The sequence below is a fragment of the Neopsephotus bourkii genome, unplaced genomic scaffold (assembly GCF_033783945.1).
Source record: "Neopsephotus bourkii isolate Nb327-2 ecotype Australia unplaced genomic scaffold, CSIRO-AGI_Nbou_v1 NB_753, whole genome shotgun sequence".
NCBI classification, from domain to species: domain Eukaryota; kingdom Metazoa; phylum Chordata; class Aves; order Psittaciformes; family Psittacidae; genus Neopsephotus; species Neopsephotus bourkii.
Window position 1 is genome coordinate 2,951,400 of NW_026901251.1, and position 13,365 is coordinate 2,964,764.

Below are 13,365 nucleotides of genomic sequence, written 5' to 3' on the forward strand. Positions count from 1 at the left end.
TGAGGAAGAGATAACAGGTCAACTTAGATTGCATCCAAAATAGTTTATGATCCCTCTACCTCCACTTAATAATAGGGCAAAACCTTCAAATACTTCAAACATCCATTCACATTTGGGGCTGTTCATCAGTATTCTTACTGCTGTCTCCTGTATTTTTCTACTCTGGTGAATTCAAGAGATTCCAAAGGAAAAGCACAGTGTAATAAAGTGGCATGGAAGTAGTAGTGTGGAGCTGGGGCATTTGCCATACCTCTGATTGGCAAAGACTTCATTCTTATGGAAGTTGAAATGCTGTCTAGTAGAGGCTTTTCAACTTGGGCATGCCAGCATGTTTGGGAATAGTGCATCCATACTTCTGAAACACATTAGAGAGTGTAAACTTAGTTTTGACTGAAGTTTAAATTAAAGTGCCTATGACTGTTTTTTAGATCAGGTTGCTTTTTTCAACATGCTGTCCCCATTAAAGCCCTCTGTTTTCATTATGAAGTGTATGATGTGTATTGCACAAAGTGGGTACCTTCCAGGTAGAATTAATCCAGGTATGCTTCAGGATGGCACATGATGTGCTTCTGGGCTGGTTGTTCAGTCCGGTGGATTAGATTGTGGTAGCCCGAAGTAAAAACCCATAAAATGCATATTGCGTGGATGCAGGCATTTTGGCAGTGTTTCACTTCAGAGATGACAATTTCAGGTAGCACTGCTTCTTAGTAGAGTTGGAATTAAGAAGATCTTAAAAGTAGGAGAGGGTAGGATTTAAGTAACTGTATTTTTCCAAACAATGAATTACTGGAAGTAACACCCTGTGCTAGTTCAGTTTTTTTTACAGAGGAAAAAAAAAGGAAGGAGTGCTTGAATCAAATACAGATTGTTGGAATGGATTGAAGACTTTGCTTACCCTTCACTGATCTGATTTAAAGAAAATTCTTAAGGGGAAATAAACATAAAGAGCTGAACTGGGCATTTTCCACTCTGTATTAATTCATGTACGTTGAGATTATTCTACTGGGAACAGCAAGCTTATAAAAAGCTTTATGAAAATACAATCAACTTTCCTAGCACCAGTTGCACAGTTCATAGTTCTTGGAAGGTTACTGGGAGTGCTGTGGTTCTGGTGCTACTGCATGGTGTGTGTTTCTAGTTACAAATCAGAAGCTTAAAAATACATCTGTGTAATTTAAAATGAGAGCAAAAAGCACTTCCCTCTCCTCCTCCCCGCCCAGTTCTTCCAAACTCTTCTTACGATGAAGGTTCTTAGAGTTAAGCTTTTTTGGATCTCTACCAGTATGTTTGGATGAGACATTCAAATTACACCTTAATAATTTTTTTTAAAGGGAACATCTTAACTATTGTTGCTGACTTCTTGTATGCAGTATATGATGTTTGCTGTCTAGTGGAGCCCATGGTATGGCTAGAAGCTTTGCAAGGAATTGTAATGGGTCAACAAGGAGACTTCAGGTATCAGAACTTCAGTATTTGCCCATTTGGGCTGCTATTCTGGGAGTTCAGCAGCAGAATACCACCTGTTTGATTCTTGATTTTGCTTTACTTTGTTTTGAAGTGTAAATAACCACAAGTCTTGAGGCTGTTAACTGCTTCATCCATGTTCTTGAAGAGAGGGTACAGGTGCCCGAGTAGGTATGGGTATCTTTTTTTTTTTTTAATATAGGCTAGATCCAGTTTCCCAATTTCCAGAGTAGAGCGGAAATTTAACGCATCCTAACACTTGGTATTTATTAGGTGTTTCTAGGTAACTCCCTGATCTGTATGTGCATCTTCTTGGTTACCATTGCAAGTGCTTCATTTTCTCCAGAACTACTAGGTAGGAGAATCATGTACTAAATGTCATGTCTTAGGCTTTGTTTTAGGTGCACAATTACAAAAAACCTAGACTATAAGCATCTGAAGTTGGAGACAAAAGACATCTTTTATGACTGGGACACACCTAGGCTGGCTGGAAGTAGGGTTTAGCTCTGTGATGATAAATGGTTTAATCTTGCTGTTTTCCAGTCCTTCAACAGAGCTGTAATATTAGAACTAAAGGTTTGAAATATTAACGTCACTCTGCACTTTCACCAGTAAATGTTCCTGCTGCATTTTATGATGCTTTTGTCTGTAGAGATAAACGTTCATATTTGTCTTTTGTAGGGTTTAAAAAAAATACTCTGGAATTCTGATTGGGAGGACTTGGAACAGGTAATTGACTCTAGGGCAAACTACAGTGTGTAGGATATTGATATGTGGTTGAAGAGGCCATTGAATAATTGGTTGACTGTGACTTGAAGGGAAAGATCAATTAAAATGAAAGCCTGTAATCTCATCTCTTGTGCATTTCATGCTGTCATAAGGTAGGGTGGAAATGCCAGATTCATTCAGTGCTTAAAATACATTTCACTGTTACTGTGAAATATCTTTTTTTTTTTTTCTTCTTAAATTACATTTTAAGAAAACTACTCTTCCTTTCAAGAAGAATCACAAGAGTTATAAAACATTTGATGTCTTCCTGGTATTATCAGCACAGGTGAACAGTGATTGAGATGTTCATACATACTGCAGAACACTCAGCATATCTATTACTGAGTCAGGTTTTGTTGCCTCTAGTATTTCAACTTACAAGGTACAATCCATCACTGTTAAAGTATTTGTTACATTTTGCTGACTTTACGTGGCTTTTTAAAATCTTCTTTCACATCCTTTTAGCAGTCAGTCACGCTTATTGCTGCAAATTGTTTTCTTCTAAAGGTAGACTTTTTACAGAATAGATTTGTAAAGGAATACTAAAAGGCAGCCCCTTCCTGAATAAATCCGGCTCATGAAAGAAACTTGTGTTTTGTCCAACAAAACCATCCAGATGATGTTGGACAGTGACAGTAGTGCTGTAGTGCTGGGCCAAATGAAGCCTGATTGCTTCATTTGGTGTTGCATCTTCCTGTATCATTTAATTTCTTCTGCTTCAGAGATTGATTCTGCCCACAGGGTTAGGATGAATCCCAAGTAGTGTGTCAGTGCTTGACTTGGGTTTTCAGCTGGCAACAGTTAGCTTGTATCTCTACAAGAGCCTGCTATAAAACTAAGATATTTTGCATTATAAATTCTTCTGTCACTGCTAGCATGTTCCTGTACCCTTCTGTTTGCTTTACTTTGGATCTGTTTTGTGAAACTTTGGTGTTTTCTTTTCTGTTGTGAACTTCCCAGGGCAGGTGATGGATTGTTTGTTTGGGTTGTTTGGTTTTTTTAGGTACAGCTGCTGTATGTGGAGCTGTGTAAAGGCTGTCCCTTTTTCTTAGAAACAAAACCGAACACTAATAAACTTCTGCAACAATGCATGCTTTTCTTAAACTTTTACACATAGGGTTTTCACAAGCAGCTGTGAAATCTGTCTTAAAGGAAGGTAGCAGATATATCGGTTCTTCACCTAGCACGCTTAAATACAGAACACATAGGAAAAAACTGAGCTTCATGGTGCTGTAGACTTGCTTCTCTGGAGTTATAGTTCATAATGGTGAATTGTAGCTTCTATGGTTGAATTTCTTGTGTTGCATTGCACAGTACCTTATGTCAATATTTTAAATGTAATTCTGAATTTGTGTTTCAGGAATTACCGGAAATGGTTCTCCTAAAGTTTTTTCGACCCGAAAACACACCAGCACCTGCAAGACCAACACCAGAACAGCTTTCTAATCTTATCAAGACAAGTCTTCATTATCCAGAGTCTTTCAGTCATTCTTTCCATCAAAAAAGGTTAGTGCAACATTCATTAGGAACTTCTAAAATATTGTTAATTTGACATAAATCCTGTGATGCTATGTGAGTTATGGTGCCTGAGATGCAGTGTGGGTTATGATATGAAAGATAAAAGTCTGATATGCAAGGGTGTAATCTTACTCAATTCTTAAATTCACTGCTGCAGAATTTTGAAGGTAAAATAAGAGTTTCATGTAGGGCAAAATACTGTAATACCACAGTTTACAGTTTTGATATTAAATAGTAATGTGTCAAACTTACTGAAAGGAAACTAAATACTTTCCTGCATTTGTGTGCATTTTTCGTGCCAGTGTAAACAATGTGACTACTTTGAGAAGCTAGACAGAAAGGAAGAGGTACTTTTAAGTGAAAAGAACTATTATATCTACAGCATCTGAGTTGCCAAGATTAGCTGCACATGGCTCTGATTTACGTCAGGACAGAAGGTGGTAACAGTTTATATCACTGGGGCTTGTCTTGTGGAAGTAAACCAGAATTAACCTGTCAAAAAGCAGACTGCTAGAGTGAATTAATTTGAACCTGTAAGATCTATGAGTCTTTTGAAGTTAGCATGATATGACCAAAGCCCTCTGGGTTCATTTCCAGATACGGAAGGGTTTGTATTTGAAACAAAGATATTTATTTAGGTTTGAGGTGTTTTATTTGAGAACTCTACTGTTAAAATTTTTCCAAAATTTCAGTTGATATAAGTAAGTTGTCAAAAGAAGTGGATTTCTTTCTTTAAAAAACCCTAACATTTAAACACTTTGTAAGGTGGCATATTTTTAATTGACAGTTACAAAGCATGCATCCTTCCAGTAACAGGTTCATATCTTATTTGTTACAGTTGATAATTGTTCTTTTCTTGTTAGTCTAGCTTACAATATTTAAGGTGATAAGCAATGGCAAGGAATTTGAGTGACACAAATCACTGTATACATAGATCGGTTTCAACTCTGGTAGTTTGGTTATCTGCCTGTGAATATCTTGGGGTCTTTCTTGCTGCAGCATTATTTATAAAAACAATCATACTAATTGTGAGCAAGCAACTAACTGTAATAGCTTTATTCAGGGTAAAGTCTTAAATTAACACAAATGTGTACGTGTGCTGTCTGATTTGGGCATTGCTCTGGCAAAAACTTTAGGCCAGATGACAGCAATTCCTCTATAGGAGGCAGTGCAGAAGACAAGTATCTAGGCAAAATGTGCTGAACATCATACTGGATCATGTTATCCCATTCTGAAATGTCTGTTGTCATAATAGACAACTTTATGCTTTTGCTAGCCTTTCTCTGCTGGATGAGGGGAAGTGGGAACTTCATTTGGCTCAGTTGAGCCAATGCTGTTTGCCTCAATCAATAGCTTTTATTAAAAGTAACTCTACTCAGTGTGATTATATTGCTCTGTATGCTGACATGTTGCATAATAGCTGCATGTTACATTATGTGAAATTCATTTTAACTATTTAAGAGTATAATTAAAACTGGCCAGGATAAGACTTTCTTGTTTATTATGGAACTATTTCCTTTTGCAGCCTCTGTCTGGTTCCTGTCACTCTCCTACTTTCCAATTGTTCCCAGGCTGTTGTAGATGTGATGATCGATTTGCGGCATAAAACAAGGTAATGTGTGAATGTTAATGAAGCAGTATTTTCTGAGAAGGCTTTATAGTTTGGGGGGTCTTGTAATGTCTTAACGGCATTGAATATCTAGAATAGGATTTTTCTTTCAACAGTGGCTTCTTTGAGGGGATAAAGGCTTCATACAGCCAAATGGGAGTCTTCAGTTAGTGCTCAATTTTACTTCTGACTATTGCTAAGACAGGACCTTGAATTGTGACTTTTGAGTAGTTTTACTCTGCAGGTTTTTTTTTCTAGAAAAGCAGAAATGCTTTTGATCTAGTGAAATATGGGCTTCAGCAACCTTATTTTACTAAAATTATGTTGTTAGGTGTTCATTTTTATATGTAAAGTAACTTGTAGAAAACTACTTTTGAAGTTTAAGTACTTCCTCCTGCAATTTGACAAAAATATCATATAACCTTAGGTATTTTTAAAAATTCCTGTGGGTTTATCAGCTGATTCTTATGCCTGGCTGTTCGCTTAGTAGTATTTGTAGTATTATGTGCAGAAATTAGCACTGAGGAAATACTTTGTGAATTGCTTTTAAGAGTTTTACTAAGGATTTCTGTAGGAGAGAATTGAGAACCATGAGATACCATTGTTATTTCTTCCACTTCTGTTAAAACGAGGCAATTTAACTCATGTAATTCAGGTGATAATTCCATCATGCTACTTGGTATGCTTACCACAAAATAGACTGTAGGATTCTTGACTGAGTATTCTAGGGGGATTGTGAATACAGATTGTGAGGAATTGAGGTACTTTTGGTCATGGGAAACATTGGCTTTTTGCCAGCAGTCCATTCATGCAAGTAAGAAATCAAAAGCCGAGGGCCTAATACACACATTGAGAAATACAGGATAGAAGGTTTAAGTATGGTTTAGTTCTCAGTTAATATTAAGGATCTATTCATTGAACTCCTGTTTTTTAGGAGATGATCATGTCTTGTAATAGTACTGTTAAAACATGTCTTTGGAAGGATAGTGTAGTTAGTTGTGCCTTGAAATGTGTTTAAAAACAAGTACCCCCCCAAGTTATTAATGCGGTATGTCTAAAGCAGTGTCATATGTATGCTGACTCTTTGTGTGTGACATGCATGCTGATTTAACTCCCACAGTGGTTTCTGAAATCTTGGGAAAACTTGAATTTAGAGGGAATCATGTAAACTGGCAATACATGCTTCAAATGCAAAGAAATAATCTTGTAACCTTCTTTTTCAGCCCAGAAGCACTAGAAATCCATGGATCTTTTACATGGCTTGGGCAAACACAGTACAAGCTTCAACTTAAAAGCCAGGAGGTCTATAGCTTGCAGCTGAAAGCTTGCTTTGTTCATACAGGTGTCTATAATCTTGGAACTCCCAGAGTATTTGCCAAGCTAGTGGACCAAGTTACTTTGTTTGAAACCAGTCAGCAGAACTCCATGCCTGCACTGATTATTATCAATAATATCTGACCACTTCCTGAAAAAAAAATCGCACTAAAAGACAAAATAGATGGGATTCTTTTCTTATATTGCTGGTTGACATTTTGCTGCAGTTTTTGGAAGTAGCACCTCAGACATCTAACTTGTTACTAAAGATTGCATAGGAAAGGAAATAGCAAAATATTTGGATGACTTGTCAATTTGTTTCTCAATGCAATGCACGTTGGACTGAAAATAAGTTTATCCTTTTATAATGTATTTCTTCTCTGGTAATTAAGGTATTCATAACACAAAATACTCTAACTTGAGATCTGAACATATTTGTATGTCATATGCCCTGTCAAAAACGCAGCTTAACTGCTGTTACAACTTCCAGCATGGTGTGTTTAATATTTGTGGCTGTCTTAGGATATGGTTCAGGAAGAAACCCTCATTGGCTTTTTCCTGTCTGAAGCCTTTAGTCATGATAAATCCCAACCTTACTGTGAAGCTCAAGAAGGTCTCTCAAATCCACTTCTGTTTCACAGTTCCTTAGTTCCAGATTTTGTTTTGAGTTTTCATGTTTATGGAAACTGGTGACCTTTCAGGGTTTACATACACATCCCACCTAAGGTGTTTAAAGAAAACAACGAACGATTTCTTCAACCAGTTTGAGTATTTTCCCATTCATCTCAACACAGAATGCACTATTTCACAACCATGAGATTGTCATTTAAGTTGTCACATACTTTATTATGTAACTATAACAATTGATCTGTTAAAAAAAATCTACTCAAGATTTTCAAGAAATGTATTATATTTATAACAAATGTACTGTAAATAGAATAAAACATACACCATATTCACTGTATGGACATGTGGCCTTTTTTATTTCCTATACACCTGTAGCTACCTACAGGTGTTGGTACTGTGTGTATATCCTGCACTGTCTTCATTGTGGTCTCTGCTCATGTGAAGTTCCTGTTGTGTTGCCATATGTTGTGTTGGGTGTACACTGAAACATGTAGTGGCTGCTGTATTTGCCTTTGGAATCCCATCCCCAGGTACAATGCAGAATTCAGCTGTCTGGGAACTCTTGGTTACTTGCTGCATGCTGGGGATTTTTGAGTAACAGCAGCTAAATGTAGGGAAGGCTGTGTGAAGCAACCGAGCACAGCAAAGCCAGGTAAGTTAGGAGTTATGGTTTAAGATGGGTTAGCTGAGTACAAGGAATATTGAGCACCTAGAGCAGGCTGACACAAGTCTCAAGTTTCTTTATCTTGTGGCTGAAGGAAATATTTTCATAGGACAACGCTGGCTTATGAAACAGTACATCTACTTTTTTAGGAAGTTTTCCAATTTTACTCATGTTCAGCACTACTGTGTGACTGTCTCCAGGACTTAAGACTTCTTGAAGAGTCTTTAAACCACTTCACAGCATACGACCTTTTATAGTTGTATTCACTGTGACTCTGGATCAGGTTGATAAAATAATGGAATACTTGAGTATTATCTAACAATGATTATGTTGCTTCAGGGGTTGAGTTTTGTGCTTTTTGGGCAGATTGGACGGCTGATATTTCTAAATGATTTATGGCATTATGACCTTATGGTATGTCATCAGCCCTCTTTCTGTCTTGACACTCTTTTAGAGAAAGAAAAATCATTATTGAAGCTATTCAGCTGTCCAGCTGTAGGCCACTCTTCTAAGTAACGATTAGTGTATTTTTAAGACTTCCTCAAATACTCGAGTGGCACAAGTCACATTATTCTCAGAGGGTGTTTCCACAAGAGTTCTGTGAGATATGGGTTAGAAAGTTAACTGCTTTTCAGTCTATCAGAAGAAACTGATGAGAAATGGTTATCTCCTGTGATTTTTGAAGTTGTGCTGCTGTAAAGAGCAGGCTTGCTGAAGGCTTGACTAACTGCAGATACTACCGGGCTGTGCTATCCTGTTGATGGGTATATGCTTTGTCACTGATCCTAACTTTCATATTAAGTAAACCTTGCCATGTCCATTATTGCTAATGTATGTAAAAAACTGTGATAACACACATTATGTAGCTTGGCTTCAAGGAAACACTGTGTCTAGATGAACCCTTCTTCATGTTTCTGAGAATGCTTATAGGATTATGGTGAGCTAATGATGTGGCTGGAGGCTAAAAGAGTTGAATTAATGTTTTATTCAGCATGGCTAAAAATAGCAGCCTCTTCAGCATGCAGTTTGTGTTTCTATGTCTGTGCATCTAGACATGAGGTTATTTTGTACAGATACCAAGTGTTCCCAAAGAGTTCTGCGAAGCTCAGCAGTGTAGGCTGTCAACCTTACAAATAAGCCAACTGGTTCTGCTATAGACAGAGTATCACATACCTAAAACCACCCCCAAACCAACATGCTTGAACAAAATCAAACTTGCTTTCTCTTCAGTGAAATTCTGTGCATGGTGGAGGATTTGGGAATAATTTAATCTTGTATTGCGTAAACCACAGAAATAATTCTATACATTAGTAGACTAAGAAAACAAAAGTAAGCTTTTTATTTGAGCTCAGTCACCAATAAACTTGCTCCTGAAATGAGGTAAATTCTGTCATCACTTTGATACTTCAGGGCATGCACTGCTCCATCCTGTGCTATGGGAATTCAGATGGTTCTAGGCTGCTTTGCTGAAAATTGGTGAAACGCTTCACTGGGAGAGTATAATCTTGTGCAACACAAATCTGGAGTAATAGGATTTATAGTGTCTTCAGTAGGCTGTAGATGTAATGCAGAAAGCATGCAAAGTTTCTAAAGGTGTAGTTTGAGAATGAAGAGATGATCGATCGGTCTGCAGCTGACTTGTGCACTTCATATCATTTAAGTTTCTAATATTTGAGTCCACTTTATGTAATAAATGTAATTCAAAATACGTTTATTTCCATGCTACTTCCACTTTTTTTAGTAGTTCAGCCAGCCTAAATTCTCTCTCCTACAAATCAGCAAAATAATCTTCCTTGTTTAGTTTTCATATTTTTAAAGTAGGATGCCTAATACTCCATGTAGTTTGGTTGCAGAACTTGCATATGTTTATTAGTATGTGTGACTTCAGTATCTAGTGGTGTGCTGCTTGTATGAATGGTCATCTCCAAAGTACTTAGGCTATTAGAGAAGAATGCCATGTGGGGGTAAAAGAATAGGTGCCTGGTACAAAGATTCAGCTTAAGTTGCTGTCAGCGTTGGGTGTAGTGACACTATGACAAAGGTCCTGAGAAAGCTACATGCCATAAAGAGTGGAAGAGGGAATGCAGGAAGTGCACAGAAGGAACTGGTGTGGAGTAGTCTCATGAAAGAGCAATAGGAAACAGCCACTGGGAGGGAAAGGAGGAAGAGAGGAGTGAGCACAGTTGGATAGAGCTTTCCAAGTGAAAACTAAGGTACTTCACTGTAATGGAAAACAAGATCATGTCCATATGGTGCCTGTAGGCAGAATGATTACCAAGGGAATGAACTCAACTGCTGCTGCTTTGAACCAAGAGGACCAAAATTCGGCATTTAAAAAGATGTTTGCTGTCATTCAGACAAACCTCGTGAAAGCATGCAAGCTTGGCAGGAGTACTGAAAAGGAAGGGGCAAGTTTAGAGGAACTGGGAAGAAAGATGGGACCTCTCTGATTGGAAACCAGGCAAGAAGGAAGAAACAGCAGAGCAGCCCAAGGGACAGCCTCAGGAGACAACAGGCAATACCTGTTTGCAAAAAGTATGTAAAAATCTGCATGCTTTTTGAAGCTCCATTGAATTTGGTCTCTCGGTTGCAAATTATGGAGTAATTGTAGTAGATGGTTACTAAGAGACATGAAATCTTTCACTGATTTTTTTGGGCAAGCAAAGGTGCTTTCAGTGATTCTCATACAATTAGGATTTCTTTGATTCCCTCTTACTATTATAGGAGATGACTGTGATGTTACAGCAAGATCTTGTACCATTTGTAGTCTCAAGCGTCAATCCTATCTGCCTTCTCAGTATAAATCATACTACATGCTGTATTGCCCTTGAATTGTGTACTTTATTCTTCAAATTTTTCAGAAGGACTGGTTATGCTGCTATACCTGTGGAGTTTTCGGAACTTGTCACCTTATCTTATAAATGAAACTCTTCTATGCATCAAAACAGGAAAAATAATCTTTGCTTTAAAGTTTGAATCACAACAGAATCACCTGTAATGCTTATTTAAATCCTGTTTAAATGTGCTGTTTACTTCTTACAGTAGTGAGAAGTTGGAAGATTGCTTGATTCTGCTGTCTGCTGTGTTCACTGAGCGCTTTTTCAACAGCTTTGTGATACTTATCTATGCTCTCTTCAGTATTGAATTCCTGTCTTAAGTGCCGTGGGAAAGGCATTGAAATCGCATTGCAGAGCATAGGGGACTACTTTTGTCTTCAAATTAAACGAGTTGAACACTGCTGCCATCTAGTGCTATCTGCTTCTAAATGTGTGTTCTTCTGTCTCATCAGTAGGTGGACATCGCTTTTCTTTCTTCAGAGGTGGATACTGGAGGTGCCAAGAGGTCCAAGTCAGCTACAGGAGAGACCATGGAATCTATGAGTCTCTCAGTCAGCCTCTGAGTGACAGACAGCTGTAGGAGTTGGCTAGTTGGAGGGACCAGGAGGTCTAGGCCTTCTGCTTTGAGACTGGGGGGTCTCTTGGTCAACCAATTCACTTTCAGCTTTGACAATGACTAGTTATTGCTGAGATACAAATTCTCCAGTGAACTGTGCCTTGAAACATCAGCTTTTCTGTAATTATGAGCATTATGTGTTTCTTGCTTGGTTAATACACTTTTAACACTTTAGTCCTGGCTTTGCTTACTGAGTAGCTTGGGACCTCTTCTGGAATTACATGTCGTCCTTCTGGGCAGGGAAGGTCCCCGAACTATAAGTACAATTTCTTGATATCTGGGGAAAGTTCTTAGTATATCGCTTCCTAATATTTTCTTGAAACATGGAATCAAAGTGCAGTTCAGTTAGGGGTTTGCTAAATTCAGTAGCAGAATACGGTTTCAAAGTAACTGTTCTTTAGTAGTTACTTATATCATGTGCTGCTCCAGAAGAAATGCCCAAGGTGCCAATATAAGAAATAGAATTATTTAGTGTTTATATCTGTTGACAAGAGTTCCAGTTCAGTAGAAACAATACTCAATATCCACAGCCTGTGTGGGTCTCACTGCATAGCTGTTTTTTGAGCTGTTATCAAAGATACTCTTTCTATGTGTAATGTAGAACCATTTATGTATAGCATAAATTGTGTATAGACAAAAAGATAAATATAATGTTGTTTTAGGTTGTGAAACATTGTCAAAGTGCTAAAAAGGGAGAAGAAAGTACCTATGCCTTGAGGAGGGTGATAGTGTCTAAATAATATGGTGAAAAGGAAAAAGAGAAATTGTTTTCGTTATTTAAACCTGAGGTCACAATAGCTATGTAATGTGAGGAACCTTAGTAATATACCAATGCCTTCGTATTGATCTAAAGTAAGTTTTCCTTCCATTGACTAAGCAACAAAATTAACATTTATGTTACTCTTCAGTTGTAAAAAACAGGTACTGATGCCTTACTGAAAGCAGTCACCCTGCTGGTGAGATTGCTTGGAGGAGAATGGAATTATGTGGTACAATCACAACTATGCTCAGATTAATATGGACAGAATTTCTCTTCAACTCTCTTCCCATATAAAGCCATGAGTCCAAATTTACTCAAAAGATTTAACTTTAAATCTCATCTTCTAATTCATCTTCTATCTACTGTGATGTAGAGCTGTCTACACTAAAGTGTCATGTAGCCCATGTATCAAAAGTCAGTGCTCTGAATTGCAATGGGTACAGTAGGGATTCTAGGATGTTTTTCATTTACTCCAGCGAGGTAAGGGACTATTTCTGAGTATATTAAAATACAAAGATGTCTTCAGTAGTGGAAATCATGGAGGGAACTTCAGCCTTCTTTCATGTGTACATTGTTGCTATTTCTGTCACTTGAAATCGTAGAATCATAGAATAGTTAGGGTTGGAAAGGACCTTAAGATCATCAAGTTCCAACCCCCCTGCCATGGGCAGGGGCACCTTGCACTAAACCATATCACCCAACGCCTCGTCCAACCTGGCCTTGAACACTGTTTGCTTTCTTTTCAGAATTACCCTTGAATAATTTTATGGACAAAACTAATTCTGTAGAGTAAAATGTAGGCTGGAACATAATTTTTTCAACTCTTCTGGTTTTCTTTAAACCCATGAATGCTGATTAAATATATTCCAGGGCTGAGTGATTTCCTGATCCCATTTAAGTCAAGATTGATTTACTATGCATTTCTGTCAGTTCACAGTAAATCATTAACTTGTAAAATGTCACTTGGCTAATGAGTCCTGCTAATTGCTTTAGTGGTAGCTGGAAAACAAATGAAAAATTAACATGGCTTAAAAATGTTGCTTATAGACTATAGCAGTGTCTAAATCAATTCAGCTGATGCTTGCAAGTGTTATTCTTTTGGGTATTCCTCTTTTAGAACAGCTGTGGTGTTTTCCTCCTGATAATTGTGGCATAGTTCCTTACTGTTTTCTCCAGGACAGTGAAGTA

General features: G+C 37.7%; 1 protein-coding gene across 4 annotated transcripts in view; it reads left to right on the forward strand.

Moving 5' to 3' along the window:
* Positions 1-7,637, forward strand: part of TRAPPC8 (trafficking protein particle complex subunit 8) — a 48,435-nt gene extending 40,798 nt beyond the window's left edge. For 2 of the 4 annotated variants that reach the window (XM_061354898.1, XM_061354900.1), the window contains 4 exons: positions 2,146-2,193; positions 3,593-3,738; positions 5,276-5,362; positions 6,583-7,637. In XM_061354898.1, the coding sequence (XP_061210882.1) occupies positions 2,146-2,193; positions 3,593-3,738; positions 5,276-5,362; positions 6,583-6,817 (516 nt within the window). In that variant the 3' untranslated portion in view covers positions 6,818-7,637. The remainder of the gene's footprint in view (positions 1-2,145; positions 2,194-3,592; positions 3,739-5,275; positions 5,363-6,582) is intronic. The other 2 variants (XM_061354899.1, XM_061354901.1) reach the window with 1 other exon arrangement.
* Positions 7,638-13,365: the final 5,728 nt, after the last annotated feature.